The sequence below is a fragment of the Gobius niger genome, assembly GCF_951799975.1.
Source record: "Gobius niger genome assembly, chromosome: 2".
Classification (NCBI taxonomy): Eukaryota; Metazoa; Chordata; class Actinopteri; order Gobiiformes; family Gobiidae; genus Gobius; species Gobius niger.
In genome coordinates, this window is record NC_136853.1 from 23,879,661 (window position 1) to 23,899,828 (window position 20,168).

General features: G+C 39.5%; 1 protein-coding gene and 4 long non-coding RNA genes across 5 annotated transcripts; all 5 read right to left on the bottom strand.

Annotated features, from left to right (window-relative positions):
* Positions 1 to 3,533: 3,533 nt before the first annotated feature.
* On the bottom strand, positions 3,534 to 5,642 carry LOC306982033. Its single transcript, XR_013794158.1, has 6 exons — positions 5,494 to 5,642; positions 5,269 to 5,422; positions 5,056 to 5,198; positions 4,198 to 4,326; positions 3,996 to 4,113; positions 3,534 to 3,921 (listed from the first exon to the last, which is right to left on the bottom strand). It is a non-coding gene; the product is annotated as an uncharacterized lncRNA (long non-coding RNA).
* Positions 5,643 to 5,732: 90 nt separating this feature from the next.
* On the bottom strand, positions 5,733 to 7,340 carry LOC306959815. Its single transcript, XR_013792646.1, has 3 exons — positions 7,143 to 7,340; positions 6,041 to 6,221; positions 5,733 to 5,958 (listed from the first exon to the last, which is right to left on the bottom strand). It is a non-coding gene; the product is annotated as an uncharacterized lncRNA (long non-coding RNA).
* A 59-nt stretch (positions 7,341 to 7,399) lies between these two features.
* Positions 7,400 to 10,509, bottom strand: LOC306959814. The gene is made up of 6 exons (XR_013792645.1): positions 10,372 to 10,509; positions 10,270 to 10,297; positions 8,573 to 8,656; positions 8,283 to 8,487; positions 8,108 to 8,198; positions 7,400 to 7,573 (listed from the first exon to the last, which is right to left on the bottom strand). It is a non-coding gene; the product is annotated as an uncharacterized lncRNA (long non-coding RNA).
* Positions 10,510 to 10,612: 103 nt separating this feature from the next.
* On the bottom strand, positions 10,613 to 11,084 carry LOC306959290. The gene is made up of 3 exons (XR_013792610.1): positions 10,954 to 11,084; positions 10,843 to 10,873; positions 10,613 to 10,751 (listed from the first exon to the last, which is right to left on the bottom strand). It is a non-coding gene; the product is annotated as an uncharacterized lncRNA (long non-coding RNA).
* An 87-nt stretch (positions 11,085 to 11,171) lies between these two features.
* On the bottom strand, positions 11,172 to 19,084 carry LOC306960024 (uncharacterized protein; the record flags this gene model as incomplete). The annotated part of the gene is made up of 20 exons (XM_079552283.1): positions 18,951 to 19,084; positions 18,501 to 18,688; positions 17,844 to 18,408; positions 17,422 to 17,525; positions 17,281 to 17,343; positions 16,659 to 16,889; positions 16,430 to 16,563; positions 15,733 to 15,827; positions 15,592 to 15,646; positions 15,372 to 15,500; positions 15,059 to 15,265; positions 14,908 to 14,974; positions 14,681 to 14,834; positions 14,503 to 14,603; positions 14,075 to 14,420; positions 13,754 to 13,888; positions 13,580 to 13,613; positions 13,397 to 13,495; positions 11,312 to 13,307; positions 11,172 to 11,232 (listed from the first exon to the last, which is right to left on the bottom strand). Coding segments are annotated over exons 2-20 (4,758 nt in total), but the record flags the coding sequence as incomplete, so codon positions are not given.
* Positions 19,085 to 20,168: the final 1,084 nt, after the last annotated feature.

Here is a 20,168-nt window from a genome sequence, read left to right on the forward strand (position 1 = left end):
ATGCAAATGATAAAAAATGAGATGAAAAAATGAAAAAAATGATTTAAAAAAAAGTTTTTCAATGAAACTCATGGATGGTATTGTATCTCAGGACTCTTTGAATCACTGACATCAATCTCAGAGACCTGGGATGATTAGTTGTCAGGTTAAGCCCCACATTATTAAGAAGACCAACATTTTCAAGCAATATGGGAAAGAAAAGGATCTCTCTGTTGCCGAAAAGCGTGAAATAGTTGAATGCCTTGGGCTAGGTATGAAAACCTTAGATATTTCATGTAAGATCAAGCCTGATCATTGTACTGCTAAGAGATTTGTGGCTGATTCAGAGCACACGCAGGTTTGTGCAGATAAAGGCACAATGAGGATGATTTCTGGTAGACAAAAACAACAGAATAGAACAGCTGCTACAAAGCAGCAAACTGGTATTTGAAGCTGCTGGTGCCTCTGGAGCAAATTCAACAAATAACCATTTTCAGTTCTTTATGACCTATAAAACACATTGAAATGCTGCTGTGCATAATCAGTCCCATCGCCAGACGTCAGTCTTAAGGGTGGCATATGAAATCCACATTTACTATTAAATACATATTTTTCATATGGTATTCACGTAGCCCTGGCGCACACTGATCATTACATTAAACATAATCAACAGCAAATATGACCAGACCAACTACAGCCTGCAACATGAGTCCTCGTGGCAGAAACGTCAGTATGTTGCAGGTGGCGTTTCTCTGAGTTGAACCTCCTCATCAACACATCCTTCTGCTCAAACTTAAATTTATAAGAGTGAGGTCCTTTTCAAAAGCAGCTGAATGAGCTGGGCCTTGCGTCTGTGCAGAATATTGCGCCGATGCAACGAAAACACACTCCACACTCCCCCCCCCCACACTCGCGCCACCGTTTTTGGACCATGAATATGGCTCGGACAGTGCTGTGGCCGCGTCCACTTTTCAGTCTCTCTCAAGCCTTCACTGAAAGCGCTTGTGTCAGAGTGTAAAACGCACACTTGGAACGCGGGGTCTTTTCGGTGGACTTTAGCGCTTTGTAGTAAAATACACACGAGCACCTGTCACTGCCTTTGCCAAAAGCCTCTCACGAGCCGGGACGGGGAAATGAGCATAAAGAGGCATACATCGTGGACTCTCAGAGCGGAGAATGATCGTTAATACTCCTCTATCATATTAGCTATATTTTATTTTGTGCCCAGACAACACGGGAGCCGTGCACAATTGCGCACGAGTGCAGCTTAGATTGAACCGTGCCAGAGAGAGAGAGAGAGGGATGAAATGCCGCCGGTCCCCTCTCTTGGTGTCAGGGGAGGAAATAGTTACTTGTTGTGGAGTTTGGGCTGGTCCCTAATCAGGCAGAAAGCGCAAAAGTAACACTGCGCAAATGAGTGATACGTAGTCTATCTTTACCCAATTTGTAGTGGCTTCTCGTGGTTATACGGCGTATACCTGCGTATCACGTAGACGACACCACATCTGTGTCTGGGGGGGCACAAGCATCTTGGGGGACGGGCACGGCCCCCTATGGCCCGCCCATAGCGACGGGTATGTGCATAAACATTTGAAAGTAAAACAGTACAAACATACAAAAACATTTTGAGTTGTCCTCTAACATTTAAATACTTGAAAATTACGCTGACTGTCATTTGAGTTGACAATTTCGAAAATCTGAGAAAAACATCATTTGCATAATCATTTGTAACATACTATAGATCATCTGAATTTGGAGCAACATAACCACCACTACTACATCATAAAGACACAAGTGAAACGGAGACACCATCTGAAAGGGGAGGAAATCTTCATGTCAAGCAGCAGCTGTGGTTTGAAATACCTTTCCCGAGCCAAGGCATTCAGATCGGAGGAATCATATGCTTCAGTAAACTTAGGGTAGGGCTAGGGTTAAGAACGCACTGGATTACAAACCTGTTTTAAATAAATAAATAAATAAACAAATAAATGAATAAATGAATAAATGAATGAATGAATGAATGGATGGATGGATGGATGGATGGATGGATGGATGGATGGATGGATGGATGGATGGATGGATGGATGGAAAGTAATGTGTAATTTTAGACTAGTTTATCTTACTATGGTAACAACAAAACAGATTAAATAATAATTTTATAGAATAATCGCGTCATATTACCACATAATCTGACATACATAATAGCCTATGCACTGTAAGTGACGTCAGGGTACTCTTTTAGGCCACTCTTTTAGGCCTTGTGATACTTTTCTTTCCACTGAATAAAAAGGACAAGTTGTAAAGTTACTCACCTCCTTTGTTTTTAAAGTACTCTGAGTCTTTCCACATCAGGGGGATTCGCAGATCTGTTGGCGGCAAAAGCGACAATAAATTTACAAGAAATGTGAGCTTTGATAATATTATGTGGTAAGCGCTCACCAGAGATGGCAACGTTCCCAAAACACGGCACATTATCAGATAAACTGTAATCGAAAAACTATTTAAAGCTTTTTAATTGTTTATTTGTTTATAGCTCAGGCAAAGCAGTCAGTACACATGATTGTTATTACCCTTGGTCTGGCTTGAGTCCCACCCGCTGCAGGACCTGGTCCCGTTGCAGCCTCTGCAGTTCACTGAGCAGGGCCAAGATGCGGCAGCTGCAGCTCACGATGTTCTTCGCCGCCTCTAGAGCTTGGTCTCTTTGGGAACAGGCAGCAAGAAGTTTACAGGCCCCATCCCGCATTCGCACCTCCATCTCAATCTGCTCCAGCACCTTCTCACCCTTGCAGCAGAAAATGCATAGCTTGGTTTTAACTTTAACTTTTCATCGTGATTCAAAGCAACTGTTACATTAACAGGCAGTGATATTGTTTGCAATGAGTTTTTAATTAACGTCTCAAATTCACTTGAACACTAGAATGACGGGTTAATCCTAAATATTTATTTACAGTAAAACAAAACAGCCTTGTTGTAACAATTGGATAGTAGTATTCATTATTTGAGAACATTTTTAAGTTCAAGTTAACACTGACCTGTACTTTGTCATCCATAGTGCTAGTTTCCCACCTACAATTCAGCACCAAGATACGGGACACAATAAGCTAAGAGAACAGTCCTCACTGGTTTAAATACTCGAATCTTAACATACTTTCACTGCTTAGTCACAAGACCTCATGGTCCTTTAAATCTACGGCTTATACATCACCATAAGCACCTAAAATACTGTGCAAGGTTTCTGTAGGGCACAAAAACACTTTTATGATCATGGACTATATGGAAAAATGCATAATTAAAATTAAGCACAACAAAGAAACGAAAAACAAAGAAGCAGAAGACGGTAAATTTATTAACATAGATCAACCTTAGGCTAAACAATGAAACTATGAAACAAATTTCAAGCAAATGCAATAACCTGCCAAAATGTTGACTGAAAAGACAGGTTAAACAGCTTGACATGAAATAACTGATGTCATCATTTTGTTATTAAGCTTGGTTTTAAAAACCAAGGCAGTTGAGGTAAAGTTCAATAAAATCTATCAGTCTTTAAAAAGAACCCTAATGTAAAATGTCGCAGGTGAGACCAATGTTACATAAGATATATATCCAAGCTTGAGAAAATATTTTGTACATGTATTTACATTATTATTATAATCATTATTATTAGTTCTGATGAATGTAACTTCAACTTGCTTTACTTGAAATGCTTTCAAACCTAATTAACTATACATACCTGAAGGCCATAGGGGAAATAATAAGTTAACAACATAATAATACATCTTTAAAACAGGAACAACAGGTCTTGATGAATTATCTCAGTCACTATGACTTGAATTCTTCTTCTACATCCGTAAAAATGTCACTTAAGAAGTACTGTGACACATTAGTTGGCTCATCATCAAAGGGGCAGCTTTCTTTTGAGTCACTTTGATTGGTGGATTGAAGCTAGAACATTAAAATTACACATTAGTTACATCCAACTAAATGTTCACTGAGTGTGTAGTTATTTCCACTTGTACCATGGCGGCGCTGGCAGAAAGGTTTTCTCTGATTTTCGCTGGAGATTTTGATGCTGCTGTATCTTGCATTTGGGGTCGAGATCTCTTAGTCGTTGCTTCATCAGAGGCTTTATTTTTCCTTAACACAGAAAATAAAACAAATACATAAATACATTTGAAAAAAGCATTGTACAAAAGCCATGAGAAAACATGATTTGTTTACCCTTTGATGCTTCCTCTAGTTTTTACAATGTCCATTAGGCTGGAATCAGAATTTTTTTGCGCTTCATGAGTAACTGATGCTTCATGTGCCGATTCCTGAATCAATGCAAGACTTGAAGCTTTTGCTTTTCTGAAAACAATAAAATAAAAACAAGTTGACACCAGCACCTACATAAAATGTAAAACTTAGTAAATACAAATGTGATAACAGTGATATAAACGCAACACTGATAACGATGCCTTCGATACCAAACATGTTCGTAAAGGAACAGGCCACCGTTTTTCCTTACTGAGATATATGTTCTTCCCTGAGCTTAGACGAGTTGATGCATAACACCAAACACCAAAGATGTCAGCAGTAAAGTCCTAAGGTATTACTACGCCTCACAATATAGTACCCCTTTATGTCCGCTTAGAAAATCGACATGTTTAATTTTGTGTAACTATGCTTGGATCGTGTAACTACTCACGTAACCGTATTTAAATAGGGAAAACATGGAAGAGCTTGGTCGCTTCTAACTTCACCCCCATTTGTCCCCATAGGAGAGGAGGAGAGGCTAAATGCTAACAACATATTAGGTCTTTTTGTGTGATTGAGCACGTGCACAAAAGCCAGACAGTTACGCATCAACTCGTCTAAGCTCAGGTAAGAACACATCTCAGAATGGAAAAACGGTGGCATGTTCCTTTAACGCTTGGTAGATGACCTGATGTATCTAAACCTCATGTCTGAGTGGGGGTGAGAAAGCTGAAGACATGTTCTTCTTAGGTATTTTTCACCAATGAAAGCACATGACTGAATAATCATTTTATTCATGTGATTGGGAAAATGTTACAGTGTGTCTTTAATTAAACCAACCTTTTCTTTCTTGTGTTTCCACTCGTTTCTAAACATTGAGTCTGTGTTTTGTCTCCGCAAGCATTGTCGCTATTTATAGTCTTTGTTACTGAACCGTTGCCACAATCCACTTCCACAATGGAGTCATCTTTATCAACTGGAACCTACAACAAACAGAGACGGTCAAATAAAGTGCTTTAAAAAGGCAAACCCTAAACCTTCATATCTTAAAACCTCATGTGTTGCCAACAAAGAGCCTGGCTGGTTCTGAGGTTGAGCTGCAGAGCTGGTCGATTGGGTCTCTTTCAAACTGTCCTGGAGAACAGCCTCATTGGTTTTTGATGTGTCTGTAGATTTCCTCAAGCTTTGACATATTGTGTTACTTTTTCTACACAAAGAGACATCATAAGCATAGCATATTTTGTGTGCAAACCACTCATTTTTTAAAACAATCCATACTTTTTGGAACTTCCTTTTCCTCTCGTCTTTTTAGTGTTCCATTGACTGGAATCTGTCATTGTTACATCAATAGAGGACGGAGTATTTTGTAAAATGGTCGAGGAAGTTGCATCTGGTGGTTGTCCTTCAGTCAGTGAACTGTGCTGACCACTTGGAGGGTCACTGGAAGCTTTTCTTTAAATGAAAAATTAAGTAAATTAACTTTATTGCAAGTAAATTAGGATTGAAATTCAAATAAATATATTATACGTCTCACCTCTTTAACCTTTCATCCACCTCGGTCTCTGCTCTTTGACTTGGTGCGGTGCCAGAGCAGGAAGAGATACTATCTGATTTCCCCGTCAATGGAAAATTCTCGCTTTCCACTTCTGTAAAAACATCACTGAAGAAAAATTGTGACACATTTGTGGGTTCTTCCTCTAAAAAGCTGCTCCCAATAGAGTCGCTCTGGTGCGAGTTTAGAACCTAAAGAAATGTACAAAGTATATTACACAACATTAGACTTACATGTACAATAAAAATAACGCACTGATGTTCATTTTTTCACCTCAGAGGTGTTCTGTAAACTGCTCAGTTTATTCGTCTCATGTGTCTGAGGTGGGATTGTGGAGCTGGATGAGGGGCTTTTTTTCAAATTGTCCAGCGAGAGTGCTTCAGGGGAACATATTGTAGATTTTCTTTGAGGTCTTGAATTTTCAGATTTAGTATCACCTGATGTTTTCATTTTCCTAAAAACAAAATAAAGACTGTTTAAAGCTATGGGTTTCAACAATACTGCCCAACATGAAATCAGTCTGGTTCTGTAAGTAAACATCTCATTAGTGTCTCCCATGGACTTGTCAAATTGTGAAATATTCAGAAATGCACAATCAGTCATGTTTTAATGGCTACCATACACTACCACAGAACAATGTCAACCTTTATATAGCACATTTAAACAATTATTTAAAGTGAAAGAAAACTCTACAGGCTTGCAATGATGGTGTACAACTTTCCAGGAAGTCTGGGCAATCCAGTCCAACCAGGTTTCAGATTTCAATTCTTTTTTTGCTGCTATAAAACGTATGTTAATTGGTTTCCACATTGCTGATTAGCTTCCATGATTCTTTTAAACTCTTAAAGCAGTACTTGTTTTCCTTAAAAAGGGGGTATCTGTCTGTGGCATCAGTGGGGAGGGGGGCTCTGCTGAGGAGCAGTGGTTGGTTACTCGGCTGGTGACAAAAGCTCGGAGGCGTCTCCAGGAGGTGGGGGCGTTCCTAGGAGGACTCAGGCAAACCTATCCCTAAAATGGCCGCCATCAGAGTTTTTACAGATTACTCAAAAATACATGAATGTGCCAAGGCAACACTTCAGGCATGTTTTTAATGAGGGAATGACATAATAACATGATGTAAAGCTTGCAAAAGTCGATTTTGCATAATACCCCCCCTTTAATAAATCCTTTACATAGTCCCTCGGGAGGTAATACAAGTGTTAATGGGATGATTTGTCTTTTATGTCAGCGTAGTATGTACTCTCACGGACAATTAATGAGTAAAAAACCACAATATGCTACGACACCTGCAGTGGCACTTATAGCCTCTAGGGGAATGAGTTACTTAGTACTGCTTTAATATGTCTTTTTTGTTCATTTGTTCCTTGTTGCTTACTCTCTGGCATTTCCTTTCCTTCGACCTCTTGACGCTTTGTTATCGTGCTGGCTGGAATGAACAGTTGTTTCGGTGGCAGAGGAGCCAGACAAATTCGATGGAGTAGCTCCGTCAGCCGTTGCTTCTGGTGTTTGTGGCGCTGCAGTGATGGGGCTTTGTTGTCCACATGGTGAATCCCTGCATGTGATGAGGTAGATGTTACATCATTAACTTCAATACCCACATTTGTAATCAGCTAACCTGTTGTGACTCGGTTTTGTCTTTGTCTCTGCAGGTTTATTGTCACGGCAAGCAGCGTCTCCGGTTATGGGTCCTGTGACCGAAGAATCACTTTCAACTTCATGGAAAACATCACCAAAGGAATACTCTGACACGCTGGTAGGTTCTTCATCCAAGGTATTTGTTAAGTCTCTTTGTTTGGGGGAAATAATCTAGAACATAAAAAGCAGTTGCATTGCACAGTGTAACACATAATTGCATCAGTAGTATAGTATAATATAGTAGTATAGTAAAGTAGAGCTTTAAATATCGTTGACTGGACTGGGATGATTGCGTTTATCCTCAGAAGCTTCTTCTCGTTCCTGTAGTCAAAATGTAAGGAGTGGACAGAGTTTAAATAGAGCTCTGTATTTTGTGTTTAACCAGTCCTATATTTGACAACAGAGCGAGAAGAAGCTTCTGAAGATACAAGTTGAGAAAAGACAAAAGGAGGGGAAAAAGTAGCAAAACAAGGTACCGAAATAATTTTTGTCTTTATGATACCGATTTATTCAGACTGGCTTTTAAACTTCAGTAGCACGGCGACACTTTAGTACATTTTATCTGTTTTATCGATTTTATTGATGTGGTTTTATTGTAAAGCACTTTGGTCGCCTTGAGTGTTGTAAAGCGCTTTATAAATAAAATTTGATTGATTTGATTGATACTGTCCCCTACCGTTTAACAGTACCCGGCCCTATTCATACCTCAGAAGAAAATGAAGAGGTCCAAACATTTGCAGTTGCCGCCTCAGAAGATTTCGTTTCAGTTCCTCCCCACGGAGACGCTTTTGCATTTCTAAAGAAATTTGTCATAAAGTAATATGCAAGTGTACATAACTTACAAATGTAAAAAAGAACAACCTAATGAATATCGTCTTACTTTGTTTGACTTTTGTTCTCATAAGTCTTCTTTATTTTCCCTGAAGTGACACCACTGCCTTTCTGTGTTTGACTGCAAACAGCTTCACTGCTTTCCATCTGTGTAAAAGGTTCGGGTGGATCCTGGGTCTTGTTTTCAAGCTTGTTGGTTTTCTTGGCAGGTGATTTTCTCAACAGATTTGGTCTTCTGCTACACTTAACATCATCTAGATTGCAAAAGTACAAGTCAGATTAAAAGGAGGATCAATCTAAATGGAATAAGTGATGTGTGTGTTGCAATAGTCTTATTACTTCTGATTGAAGGTTGTTTATCTGCCGAGAGTTCAAAATTGGATTCGGCCTCTGGTGAGTTTAGCCTTTGTATGGATGGGTTCTCTGTTTAATAAAACAAGATAGGAAATCGAAGTAGTTAGTTAGGTTTAGAGCACTGATTCTTCCAATTTTAATGAAAATGATGCAGGTTTATGTCTCACTGTACACTGAAAAAAACAACAAATATTTACAAATATCACAAATAAATCAAGGAATAAACCAAAATGTATTTGAGAGGTTTGACACTTGGCAAATAAAACCACTAAACACCTGTGGCATTGTTTCAACAATGGAAATCAAAAACTCTTCACACAGTTCTTCCCATCTCTGTTGCAAGAGTTCTCACTCTGCTTTCACTCTTCATCCAGTTTATCCAAAACCAGCTTGAGGAGGCTTAAGTCTGGAGACTCTGCTGACTCACCATGATTTCAAACACCATCATCATAATGTTTCTAAAGGCAGCTCGGTCACAGCTTGGACTTGTGTTTTGGGTTATTATCCTGCTGAAGGATGAACCCCAGGTCAACTATAGGGCATAACAGAGGCAGCCAGATGCAGCAGAATGTAGCCATTTGGTTAAGGATGTCACACTGTAGTAAGTCAGACACTGGACGCAGCTTCAGGCCATCAGCTCCCTCTTCCAACAGAGAGTGACCACAAACGCCACACATTTACTGCAGTGTTCATTTTGTCGACTAAGATATGTAGTCATATTTTAGTCCAAGTAATATTTTTGCAGACTAAATTGGACAAAACCTAAATTAAACGTTTTTCATGAGACTAAATCTGACTAAAATAAGACTGAATAAAAATAAAAAGAAGAGACTAAAATCATCCAAACCTCCACTGACAGTCTGAAAGAGCCTCATATCATTTACATTCTCTGCCAGTGGTTGTTCATGTGGGAGACTCTCCATGAAGCCCAGGACCTTGATTAATTATGATTATAGTAAGTATTATAGTAAGTATTACATGCAATTTTAGACGACTGAATAAGAGAATTATTTGACTAAATCTCGACTAAACTTAAAGGACATTTTTGTCTAAAACTAAATTAAAAATATGTTGTCAAAATTAACACTGATTTATTGCAACTTCTACAACAGAGTTGGGAAGAGTTTTGATAGGGTTTTACAGGCAGAAGCAATTTAAATGTAATACTTTATAATGCAATTTTAATGCCAAAATACTACATTTTAGTGCCACAAACATTTCATTTGCAAACATTTCATCAAACAGAGTTACTAACTTGTTCATAATTTGTATTATTCAAGTGCATTTTTTTAAGACTTTGTCTGTTGACATCAGCCTGCCCAGGGACTGCAGGTGGAAGCTAGCACATGTGCTACAACCTGGTACAATGAATCTGTCCTTTTCGAGGTTAATGTATATTGTACACTGTCCCAGTTCAAATAAATAAACTAAACATTGAACATTGTTGAGCAATATAATAACTTTACAATTCATCTACTGACTTTTAATGCCACACTGTCTGGAGATGATTTGATTTCCTTGTAGAAGGAATACCACAGGCATGTTCACTTGTCATGTCTGCCAAGGGTGACAACTTTGCTCTATGCGTTAATTTCAGAGTTCAATGAGGCAGCCAACTGCAATCATTTTCAAGACAACTGAAAAAACTGGGGAACCGATAGTGTGTATGAAGTAAAATGTACCTTGTGGCTCCTCCAGGATGCTTATGTCCTAGTGTGGATTAAAGCAATATTCATTTATTTCTACAAAATAGCAGGAGGTTTTGTGTTTTTCTTTTAACTTACAACAGAAGGTGCGGATGGCAGATATTCTTCCACACAAATGAAACGAGAGTTAAAAGTTGCCTTTTCTGGTGTTGGTATGTGAATGTTGGAGAGAGAGTCATCCATCCCATCTGCGAGCGGCACCACAAACTCAACAGGATTACTATAGAATGAAAGGGGATTAGTTTACAGATTCAGACAATAAATCCCCGGTGTACATTCTTGTGTGGGTGACAAGTAGATAAAAAGTACTAGCCTCTGTTGGGTCTCTGTATCTGGCACAGCCCGATAAGACTCGGGCCTGGGGTCTACTTCCTCCCCTGATGGACAGACTGGTATCTCAGTCAGAGAAAGGATGAAAAAAGGCTCATCTGGATCAGATGGGACCTGATCTGGAGGTACTTGAATCATAATACAATACAATTATGTGATGAACACAATACAAAATATGTAAAATGGTTAATATAAGGTTAAAAGATAGTGTTGACATACTGTTTGGGAAAAGAGGACTTTCAAATGAGCTCTAGATAAAATTGGAAAATAGAGTATTTTGTTAAAAATTGAGCACTTGAATTCCAGTTAGTGAACTGAGCAGACTGCCACCTGTAGAGAATGGTCTTTCACTTGGTCTTGACTTAAAAGTGGGGCAGTTTCAGTGGAAGGTACCACAGCACCCTCTGCTGGTCGTACATCATCAGTGGAGGTTCCAGAGGTTACCACATTAAAATTGCTAAGACAGATTTCTGTGAAAAATGAAATAAGCATAATTCATTTGAAGAGCAAATTAAATATTTTTTAGTTCTTATTAAGACCAAACCTGTCTTCTTGAGGTCTTCAGGTTGAGGCAGAGTTTTGCTGGTCTTGGAGGAGTCAGACGGAGCACTGTGAACATTGCACAGAAACTCATGGTTATCTGCACAGCGTTTGACTGAACTAATGTGACAGTTTAAACCTTTCTTACCACTCCATAGGATTGCAGTGGTCCATATTTGTCCGATTTGGTGCACAAGTTTCATAAATCATATCAGTTTTTGACACATTGGTCATTTCCTGACCCAGTGAAATGCCTAACATTGATGGGACTGAACTGGATGAGCTTGGCTCTACATTAACTGATTGGAGATGATCATGTGGTTTCGCTGAAGAGCAGTCTTGGAGCATTGGCTGTTCAGATTTTGCATTTAACAAACTGGATTTAACCAGCTTGTGAGGCGCTTGAGTCATTTCTTCAGACTCCAATCTTGACTTTGCAGTTCGAGGTGAGGATAGTAAATTGGGTTTTGGCTTAAACTTTGGGACCCACCGCCTTCTCTGTGGTGTACTATGTTTTAAGCTTTCTGAACTTGGATCTGGGAGTTGAGCAAGACTTTCTGTTTTTTCCTGTGCTGAAGCAGGAACTCTTTGGGCTGAAGGTTCTATTTCTGGCTCAAGAGAAGTAATCTCCTCAACTTTCTCTGGAGGCTCCACTGTGCACTGGACAGATGGGGCGCAGCTCATTTCTGTAAAGTGGCCCACATGTTCCTCAACTGTGCTAGGCTCTTCTCCTTGTTCCTGTGGTCCACTGATTTCACTATGAGTCAAGGATTCCTGATGGAAGTCCGGAGGAGATCCCACAAATGATGTTGAAAGTGGCGGCGCAACCGACTGCTGCTGACTGGCAGTCGCAGTTTCACTTACAGTCTGCGTCTGTTCACTATCAACTGATTGTAAAGGCTGCTTCGGAATTCTTGAAGCACTTTCAATGTTGGGCTTAGGTTTTATCTTTGAAAATCGTCCCTTCCTCTGCACTGAAGAATTCTTGCTACATGCAGTTTCAAGTTCAGAAGTAACAGCAGTTCGTTCTGTGGTACTTGGTTCATCTCGGTGTTTAATGACTTGTGTATCAGAGGTTTGTGATGCCGGCATATCTTCTGTTGCGCGGTCAGTGATTTCAGTTTGGCAAATTGATTGTGTAGAATCTACCCAGGTTGCGTCAGAACAATGTTCTGAAGACTCGAGCTGACTGGTTGATGCCATTTCAGATTTATCTTCTAATTTTTCCTCAATGTCATGGACTGTTTGTGAAGACAGTTTTGAAGTTCTTGTAGCACACTTCACATTGGGCTTAGGTTTTATCTTTGAAAGTCTTCCTCTCCTTGGTGCTGAGGAATTCTTAGCACATAAGGGTTCGAGCTGAGAAGTGGCTGTTCTTTCTGTGCTGCAGGGCTCGTCTTGTCCTGAGACAACCAGGGTAGATTCCTCCTGATGTTCTAAAGACCCAAGCTTAGTGTTTGAGGTCATTTCATGTTCAACCTGTGGGTCCTCCTCGTCAACCACTTCAACAGTTGGTTTTGTCGTCCTTAATGGACCAATGTGTGGTTTTATCTTGGGGAGTATTTGTCTCATGGGCGCTGAGGGATTCATTTTTGGCTCTGGACTTGTTTGAAGTTGAGGAGAATCAGCAGTGTCTGGTTTGCAACATGGTTCAGAACTGACTTGAGCATTAGAAACATGAGAAGCTGGCATCACGAGTATTATGTCATCAGCTGGTCCGCCATCAGTCTTTGATGGCTCAGAGACAGCCAGAGGTGATTCTTCAGGTTGTCCTAAAGACTGGTGCTGACTGTTTGCTGCATCCTGCTGGGCTTTCATAACAGCACCAATAGTTTGTGTAGGCAGCTTTGTAGTCCTTGTAGAGGAACCCACGTTAGGCTTAGGTTTTATCTTAGAAAGCCTTCCTTTCCTGGCTAACACAGAGTTCTCAGCACTTGGAGTTGAAATGTGAGTAGATGAACGGGTGTCGGACAATTCAACCCTAGGTGTTTCAGAAGTAAATGCTGTTGGTGGCTGTTCCATTTGGCTATTTGTTGGTATGTTTTCAGTATTTGATGTTTCTGAAACAAGCTCAGTGCATTCCTCTTGATCAAATGAAGACTTGGAAAAATCATCCACCTCACCGTAGTGACTGCTTTCAAATTCTTTAAGTAAAAAAATACAACATAAAAAAGAAATATTTCTTTTAAAATCTCCACATGTCCAATGGTGATCAAGAAACTGTGAGGCTTACTTGATATGTGATCCGACAAAGATGGCTGACTCTCGGTTGGTTGGACAAGATTAGCCGGATTTCCAATTTCCAACAAAGTTTGAGCAGCCTCGTCATCCTCTGATGATGAAACAAGATTTTAGCATTAAAACTTAATATTTCCACAAATGTAATATGACTTAAAAAACAAAAGACACTATTTACCTTCTGCGTGTTCTGAAAGGAAGTCAATAACATCCTAAAAACACACACACAAAAATGAAAAAAAAAAAAAATGTAAATAGAAATTTGGGGGGTGAAAAAACAAAAAACACATAGATCTGCAACATGAGATTTGAGAACAAGGATGTGGCAGGTGCACATGCATGGGAAACTTACAACTAGCAGGTCCAGCTGATGCTCACAGGGCTCAACACAGCCCCTTTCGTTTTGTACTTGTTCACATGAGGCATCGGGGCAAAGTGCATTCTCGGACATACCCAACACATCAGGCATATGGGCCAACATGTCAAACTAAGTGAAGGGAGGGGAGCCAAACAGAAGGAGGTGCATTTTGAAATGGAGAAGCATGCGCAAAGGACAACACAACACATTAAATAAATATTGGATGATATGTTTAAAGCAAGAGCATGATATGGAAATGACAGGTTGGTTACAATGAGAGGTTAAGGTCACACTAGTGATACACATATCCCTCACCTCTTCCATTGTCTCTTGCACCTCAGGGACCACAGGCTTGGGGGAGCATAGACTGGCAGGCACAAATGCATTTGTAGAGTTCTCATCATCATAATGTTGTGCATCAGTTTCCTCTTCATCATCGTCATCACTGCCCTCTGACTGAGAGGCTCTGAGAGTGATTAATTTGGGTTTTTTGGATTCTTTTGACATTCTTTGTTTCGCCGATTTCCTTTTCCCGTGAGTTTTGTTTTTAGCCTTCACAGCAGCAGTCTGATGTGCTGGCGAGGCTAGAGTGTCTGAGGGGTTTGTATCCTCTTTGGCCGGGTAATTAAGGGGTTGCACAGGTTTAGATATCCTCCCATATCTACAAAAGTCAGCCAAAAACAAAACACAATGACAACAGCAACGGCTTCAAACTGGAAACTAGACTGAGGGTGAATACATACCGGGACGGTCTTGCTGAAGGCAAAGCCGCTTCATGATCTGAAGAGTCGTTGTCAGACAGTCTTTTTGCTGATTGTTGTGATGAAAAAGAATCTCTTTCGATCTAAAAAAAAATATATATATATATATAGTGAGCAAAAAAATGAAAGTCATAAAAAGATATTACAAAATAGGGCACACCTGTCTTTCTGCTTCTTCACTTGTGGCGTCTCCTTCTGTATCAGAAAAACCTGCTTTGGACTTTGTTGCTTTTGAACCTTTACGACGGAGTGGACGTGGTTTCCCTGATTTGGCTTCTGCAGTCTTAGCAGCTTGTGTTTCAGTCTTGTTAGATCTAAATCATTTAATAACATTAACATATCAACAATATCAGGCACATACACAGTAAATACACAGTAAATACTTACAGGGCTAAACTTGGATGTTCTTCAGGATTAGGAACCTCCTCCAAATCTGCATGATTACCCGCATCATCTAAGGAAGACAAGGACCAAGAAATTAACATGAAACAGTACCACAGAGAGAGAGAGAAAAAAGAAGTCTCTGCCCTTTTCTCACCTGACAATTTCTTCGTCCTTTTTTTTCTTTTCTTGCCAACTGGTGATTCTGGGGAAAGGACATCTTTACGTGTTTTTTTGCGTTTGGTTGTGGAACTTGAGGTTTTCTCATTACAAAGGTTCTCCTTCTCTCCTTCCTGCTGCTCAATGGACACTCCATCTTCATTTACCTCCTCAACATCACTTAGCTCCGCCATAGCTTTTTTACCTTGAAATGATCATGAAGACCCAAAAAACACACACGTAAACGAACAACCTGTGTAAAATAAAGGAAAACCTGTGTTGTAACATTTGAGAAACAACCTTCAGGTTACCTTTAGCTTTTCTTTTACTTGTTTTGGGTTTCTCAGACATTGACTTAAGTTTCTTTTTGTTTTGCTGAAATTCAATAATCTTCTCCAGCAGCTTCTTAAAGTATTCCAAATCCAGTTTTCGCCGCTCTCCTATAGAAAGATGCAGGCAAAAAGATTGCCTTTACATACAATACTATACCCTTGAAAATCATGGTTGTTTATATCCAGTTTTGGAACTTACTAAATGCTTTGTCAATTCTCCAAGCGTTGCACCGTTCCTCCTTTTTGAATTTGTTCTTTTAAAAACATATAGTTAATATTCTTAGTACATTTTTACCTGTGATACATGTTTTTGGCTTTACGTTTCAATAGAGGTTCTTACCTTAATTTCAGACCGAGCTCTATGTGGAAATAGTTGACTGATCATAGCAAAATCGGTGCCCACCATGCTGATGGCTAAAAAGAACATGTCGGTCTCTAAAAAAGAACAACAAAAGATCATCGTTAACGTGTGCAACACAAAATACTAAACAATAACTTAAGGGATATTTCAGGGTTTTTGACATAGGGCCTCATTTCCTAGTTATCCAGAGTGTTGCTGATTTCTGGAGATATTTTTTTTGTAATTCATGCAGTTCTTATATTTGAAGAGTTTCGTGGTGCTAGGCTAGTGCAAGGCTAGCGCATTTCTATGGTATCAGCTAGCCTGCATTAAAAACAGTCTTACACACTCCACAGAGCACCTGAGGCAAATCACTTATAACGCCAGACTAACCATATAAATGTCTGTGTCCATTTTATTTATATGGTGAGTCTGGCGTTATAAGTGATTTGCCTCAGGTGCTCTGGGGAGTGTGTAAGACTGTTTTTAATGCAGGCTAGCTGATACCATAGGAATGCGCTAGCCTAGCACAAGCCTAGCGTCACTAAACTCTTCAATTATAAGAACTGCATGAATTACAAAAAAAAAAATATCTCCAGAAATCAGCAACACTCTTGATGCCGGTAACTAGGAAATGAGGCCCTATGTCAAAAATCCTTAAATATCGCTTTAAGTTCAGTTCAAAGGAATGTTAAACCTTCAGTAGACCAAGGTTTTGTGTGGGTCCCTTTCCTGAAGCTTGAATAAGTTGTCGTGGAGCCTCGTTCAAAAATAGGGTCACGGTCCTGAATAGTATTTGGCCCTTTCATCCTCTGAACTTCCACAGTCAGGCTAAAAAAGAAAAAAATAATAATAATATATTTTTTAGGGATTAAGCCGCTGAGACACTGAGATATTTTGTGTGCATATAACAAAAAGTTATCAACCTTTCCTCATCAATGATAAGTGAGCCATCCTCAGCCACTTTGACCTGGGGGACCATGAGTGCGTCATCATCCTCATCTGCCTCATCTGCCTCTTCAGCCTCCTCTGTCGCCTCTTCAGCCTCTTCCTCATGCTCCTGGTGTTCTTCAACTGATGTGGTTGCTGTTGCTTCTCCGTGACCAGGGCTAAGCATTTTTGGATGGACTTCCTGTTCTTGTGCTCGCTCTGGGGATCTGAAGGTACAACAAAAAAAATCATCAACATTTGCAAGTTAAATATGATGAAAATCAAGATTAAGAAACAATGTTAATAAACGTCTCAAGATTGCTCACCCACAAAGTAATAAAACAAACTAAGCTATCGAACATTGGACTTTACATGCCAGGACAGCCATCAATTTGAATAAGAAGAGCACGTGAGCACTGCATACATCAATAGATAAAAGAGGTTTCAGAGTGCATTGAACTGGAAAGTGTACTGTTATACTGTTATTTGTTTATTGCCTTTATTGTTTAGGAAAGTTGTATTGCCACTACCTCAGATTGTTGTGTGTTGAGTAGTGCATGTGATTTGCTTGGTTTATTAGCTTCTCTGTTAGAAATAATAAAAGAAAAATAAACCTACGTCTCTCTGTCTGGAGATTGTGGGACAGCATTCTCGTTTTCCTGCACAGAGTCTTCAGTCGACCTGCATTTGGAGGGAGGATTTCAGAAATTAAACATTAAAGTAGAACATCCATCATAATGTTTTCAAAAGAATACTTACGACATGGGATTAGAGGTTGGGAGGTAATGGATGAGGTCTCGCATGGTCATTTTGGATGGATCTAAAGTGCACTCCTTTACTCGTGCCACGCACTTTTTACTCTTCTGTGAATTCAGCAAAGTAATAATATCATATTCATATACATATAAACACACACATATACACACACACACCGAACCAAGAAATAAGTCATCACCAAAAAAAAAGGTCACGCCCAGTCTCTAATATTGTTATTTCCAATCCAGTGTTGCATTACTTTTTACCCCAGATGTTGTACAGATGATGAGACGTGTCATCTTGGAATACGTCATAATAGTCAGTTGAGCTCATTCTTTGGGCTCATAGCGTCACTCACCTCACTTTTTGTTTGTTTGGTCGAGCTGTGTAAATCACTATATAAATAAAGTCCAAAATGTACTTACCTCTTTGAGCATCTCTTGTTTAAGCAACTGTCTGAGTTTGCGTGCCTTTTCCAGTCTCAGCAAGTCAGATTTGTCATTGAGGAGTTGAGTCAAAGAAAAGTTTTGTGGGGATGCTTTAAGTTCAGTTCTTGACACTAGAGTTTTGGCTTTCTCTGATATAGCAATTGCTTCTCTGTCAGGTAAGGAATGTGGCACTGGAGCTTTAGAGGAGCTTTCTTTTGCTTGGCTACATAATGAAGACTGTATTTTGCCATGCTGGTCTGTGCATTTGCTTGAACTTTCAGGTGGTGAAGCCGTGTCGGTTTTGGATAATCTGCTTTCGCTTGATGGCTGGCCTTCTTTTGGGGGCTGCAGTTCCTGGCGTGATGCAGTAGAGTTCAGCTCAATCAAGGTTTCTGCTTTGTCGATCACAGGACTTTTAACAGTGGGAAGGACTGGTTTGATAGGAGGCTTGGCAGTTCGAGGAAGAGCAGAGGGACGGCCTGGTACCACTTTGGGCCGGACAGAAAATCTCTTTCTTCTCTGAATGGCAGATGAACCGGGAGCTTCTCCATTTGGGTCAATGCTATTCCGTCAATAGGTGGGAAGATGAATAGAAAAGTAAATACATGAAGCTTATTATGTTTTTGTGTCTAAAGGAGAAGTATATAAACCCACCTTGGTGTTTGCTCCGTGGGAGGATCAGCAGGTTTGTGGTCACTCACAGATACAGGAGCTTCCACACCAGTGTTAGCATCATCTTCTTGGTCTTTGTTAGATGAGGTTTCCTGAGATGAACCTGCTGTTCTCCCTGCAGTGCCCACATTAGGCCTTATCGATAATCTTGAACGTCGAAACATTTTCACCTGTCAAAAAGTTCATAAGGGATTCAAATGAAAATAAGAGAATTATCAACAGCTGATCATTTAGAGAATAACCAACGGGAAAACTGCAATCTGACACAACAAATACACAGAAGAGCTGTGCATGGAGAGCAGACGTGAGTAAACTAAACTAGCTGTGTCGAGTTGATTTGACATGATGCTCGTGATCCTCTTTCTTTACTGCATGGAGCGCGAGCCATTGAACTAGCCATCTAAAGTAAAGTTTGTGATTGTAGCTACATACCTTCTTCAGTAAGGTGTCAGTTTGGTGAAAAGTAATCCATTACTCCCTGTTCACATCCGAGAGAAGACAGCACAGGTCAGAAACACAAACTATTGTACCAAACGCTTTCACACGCTATTCCGCCATGTTTGTTGTGACGTTGTGACGCAATCTTTTTCAGGACCGTACAGTATTGTGGGAAATGTAGTTCTTCTTCGTCTTTGTTAATGTTGGGTTGCGCGCGTGGATCTATTATTGCAGCAGGTTACAAATAACAATCCTGGATAACAATACTTTAACAGACTGTTCATGTTTCTCACCAGCTGCTTTAGGACACAGTCCTACACGGTGTTTTATGAAAAACACATCATTAGGCTTTTTATTTTATTTTTTTATCTTGTTGTCGTGAGGAGCAGTGTTGGGGAGTAACTAAATACATGTGTTCAGAATACTCATGTATTCTGGTAAAGTTAAAATTTCATTTCAGAGTATTTAGAATTACTTCCAAATATCCAAATATCAAGGGAATACATCCAAGTACTCAATCATTACATTTTGCAATATTGCTCAACATTATTAAGAAAGAACTTTTAATGTTGACCTGTTTTTCCTCTTAAAATAAAATAAAGATTTAAACGCCTTATGCCACAGTTCATACAAACAGTGCACGTGTCACATGATGCTGTGTCTGCTGCTCCATTTGCCATGAGAGTTAAAGAGTTCCTAATGGTCTGTGAGATTATAACATGTGTCGTCGTTTTCATTTTTGTAACATACACCATATTTAAACATAAATATAATGGCAATCAATGTGAAAGTATTCTAAAAGTGAACATGTTACAAAATACATCTTAAGGCACATATTCAGTAACTAAATAACATTTCAAGATTCAAGAGTTTTTATTTGTCAAACCATTTGAATGGTTTGAAATTATGTTTCTCTCAACATAATTTCAGCAATCTTAAGTAAAGTTTGGGGTTGTAGCTACATACCTTTTCCAAAGTATTCTCCCCAACACTGGTGTGGAGCAAGTCTGATCCACACCTTCAACATACTCTTGACATTTACAGTAAGCAAGTACAATACATCAAGACAATTTTGAGATATTTTATTTTCTTATTTTTATTGTACAGCCACCATCAGCAGTAACTCTTTTCTTTCAGTTAATTATAGCCTTACTTGATCTTTTGCCGTAAGTGCTACAAATTACAAACACATCAGTAGTAAAAACAAAAGTA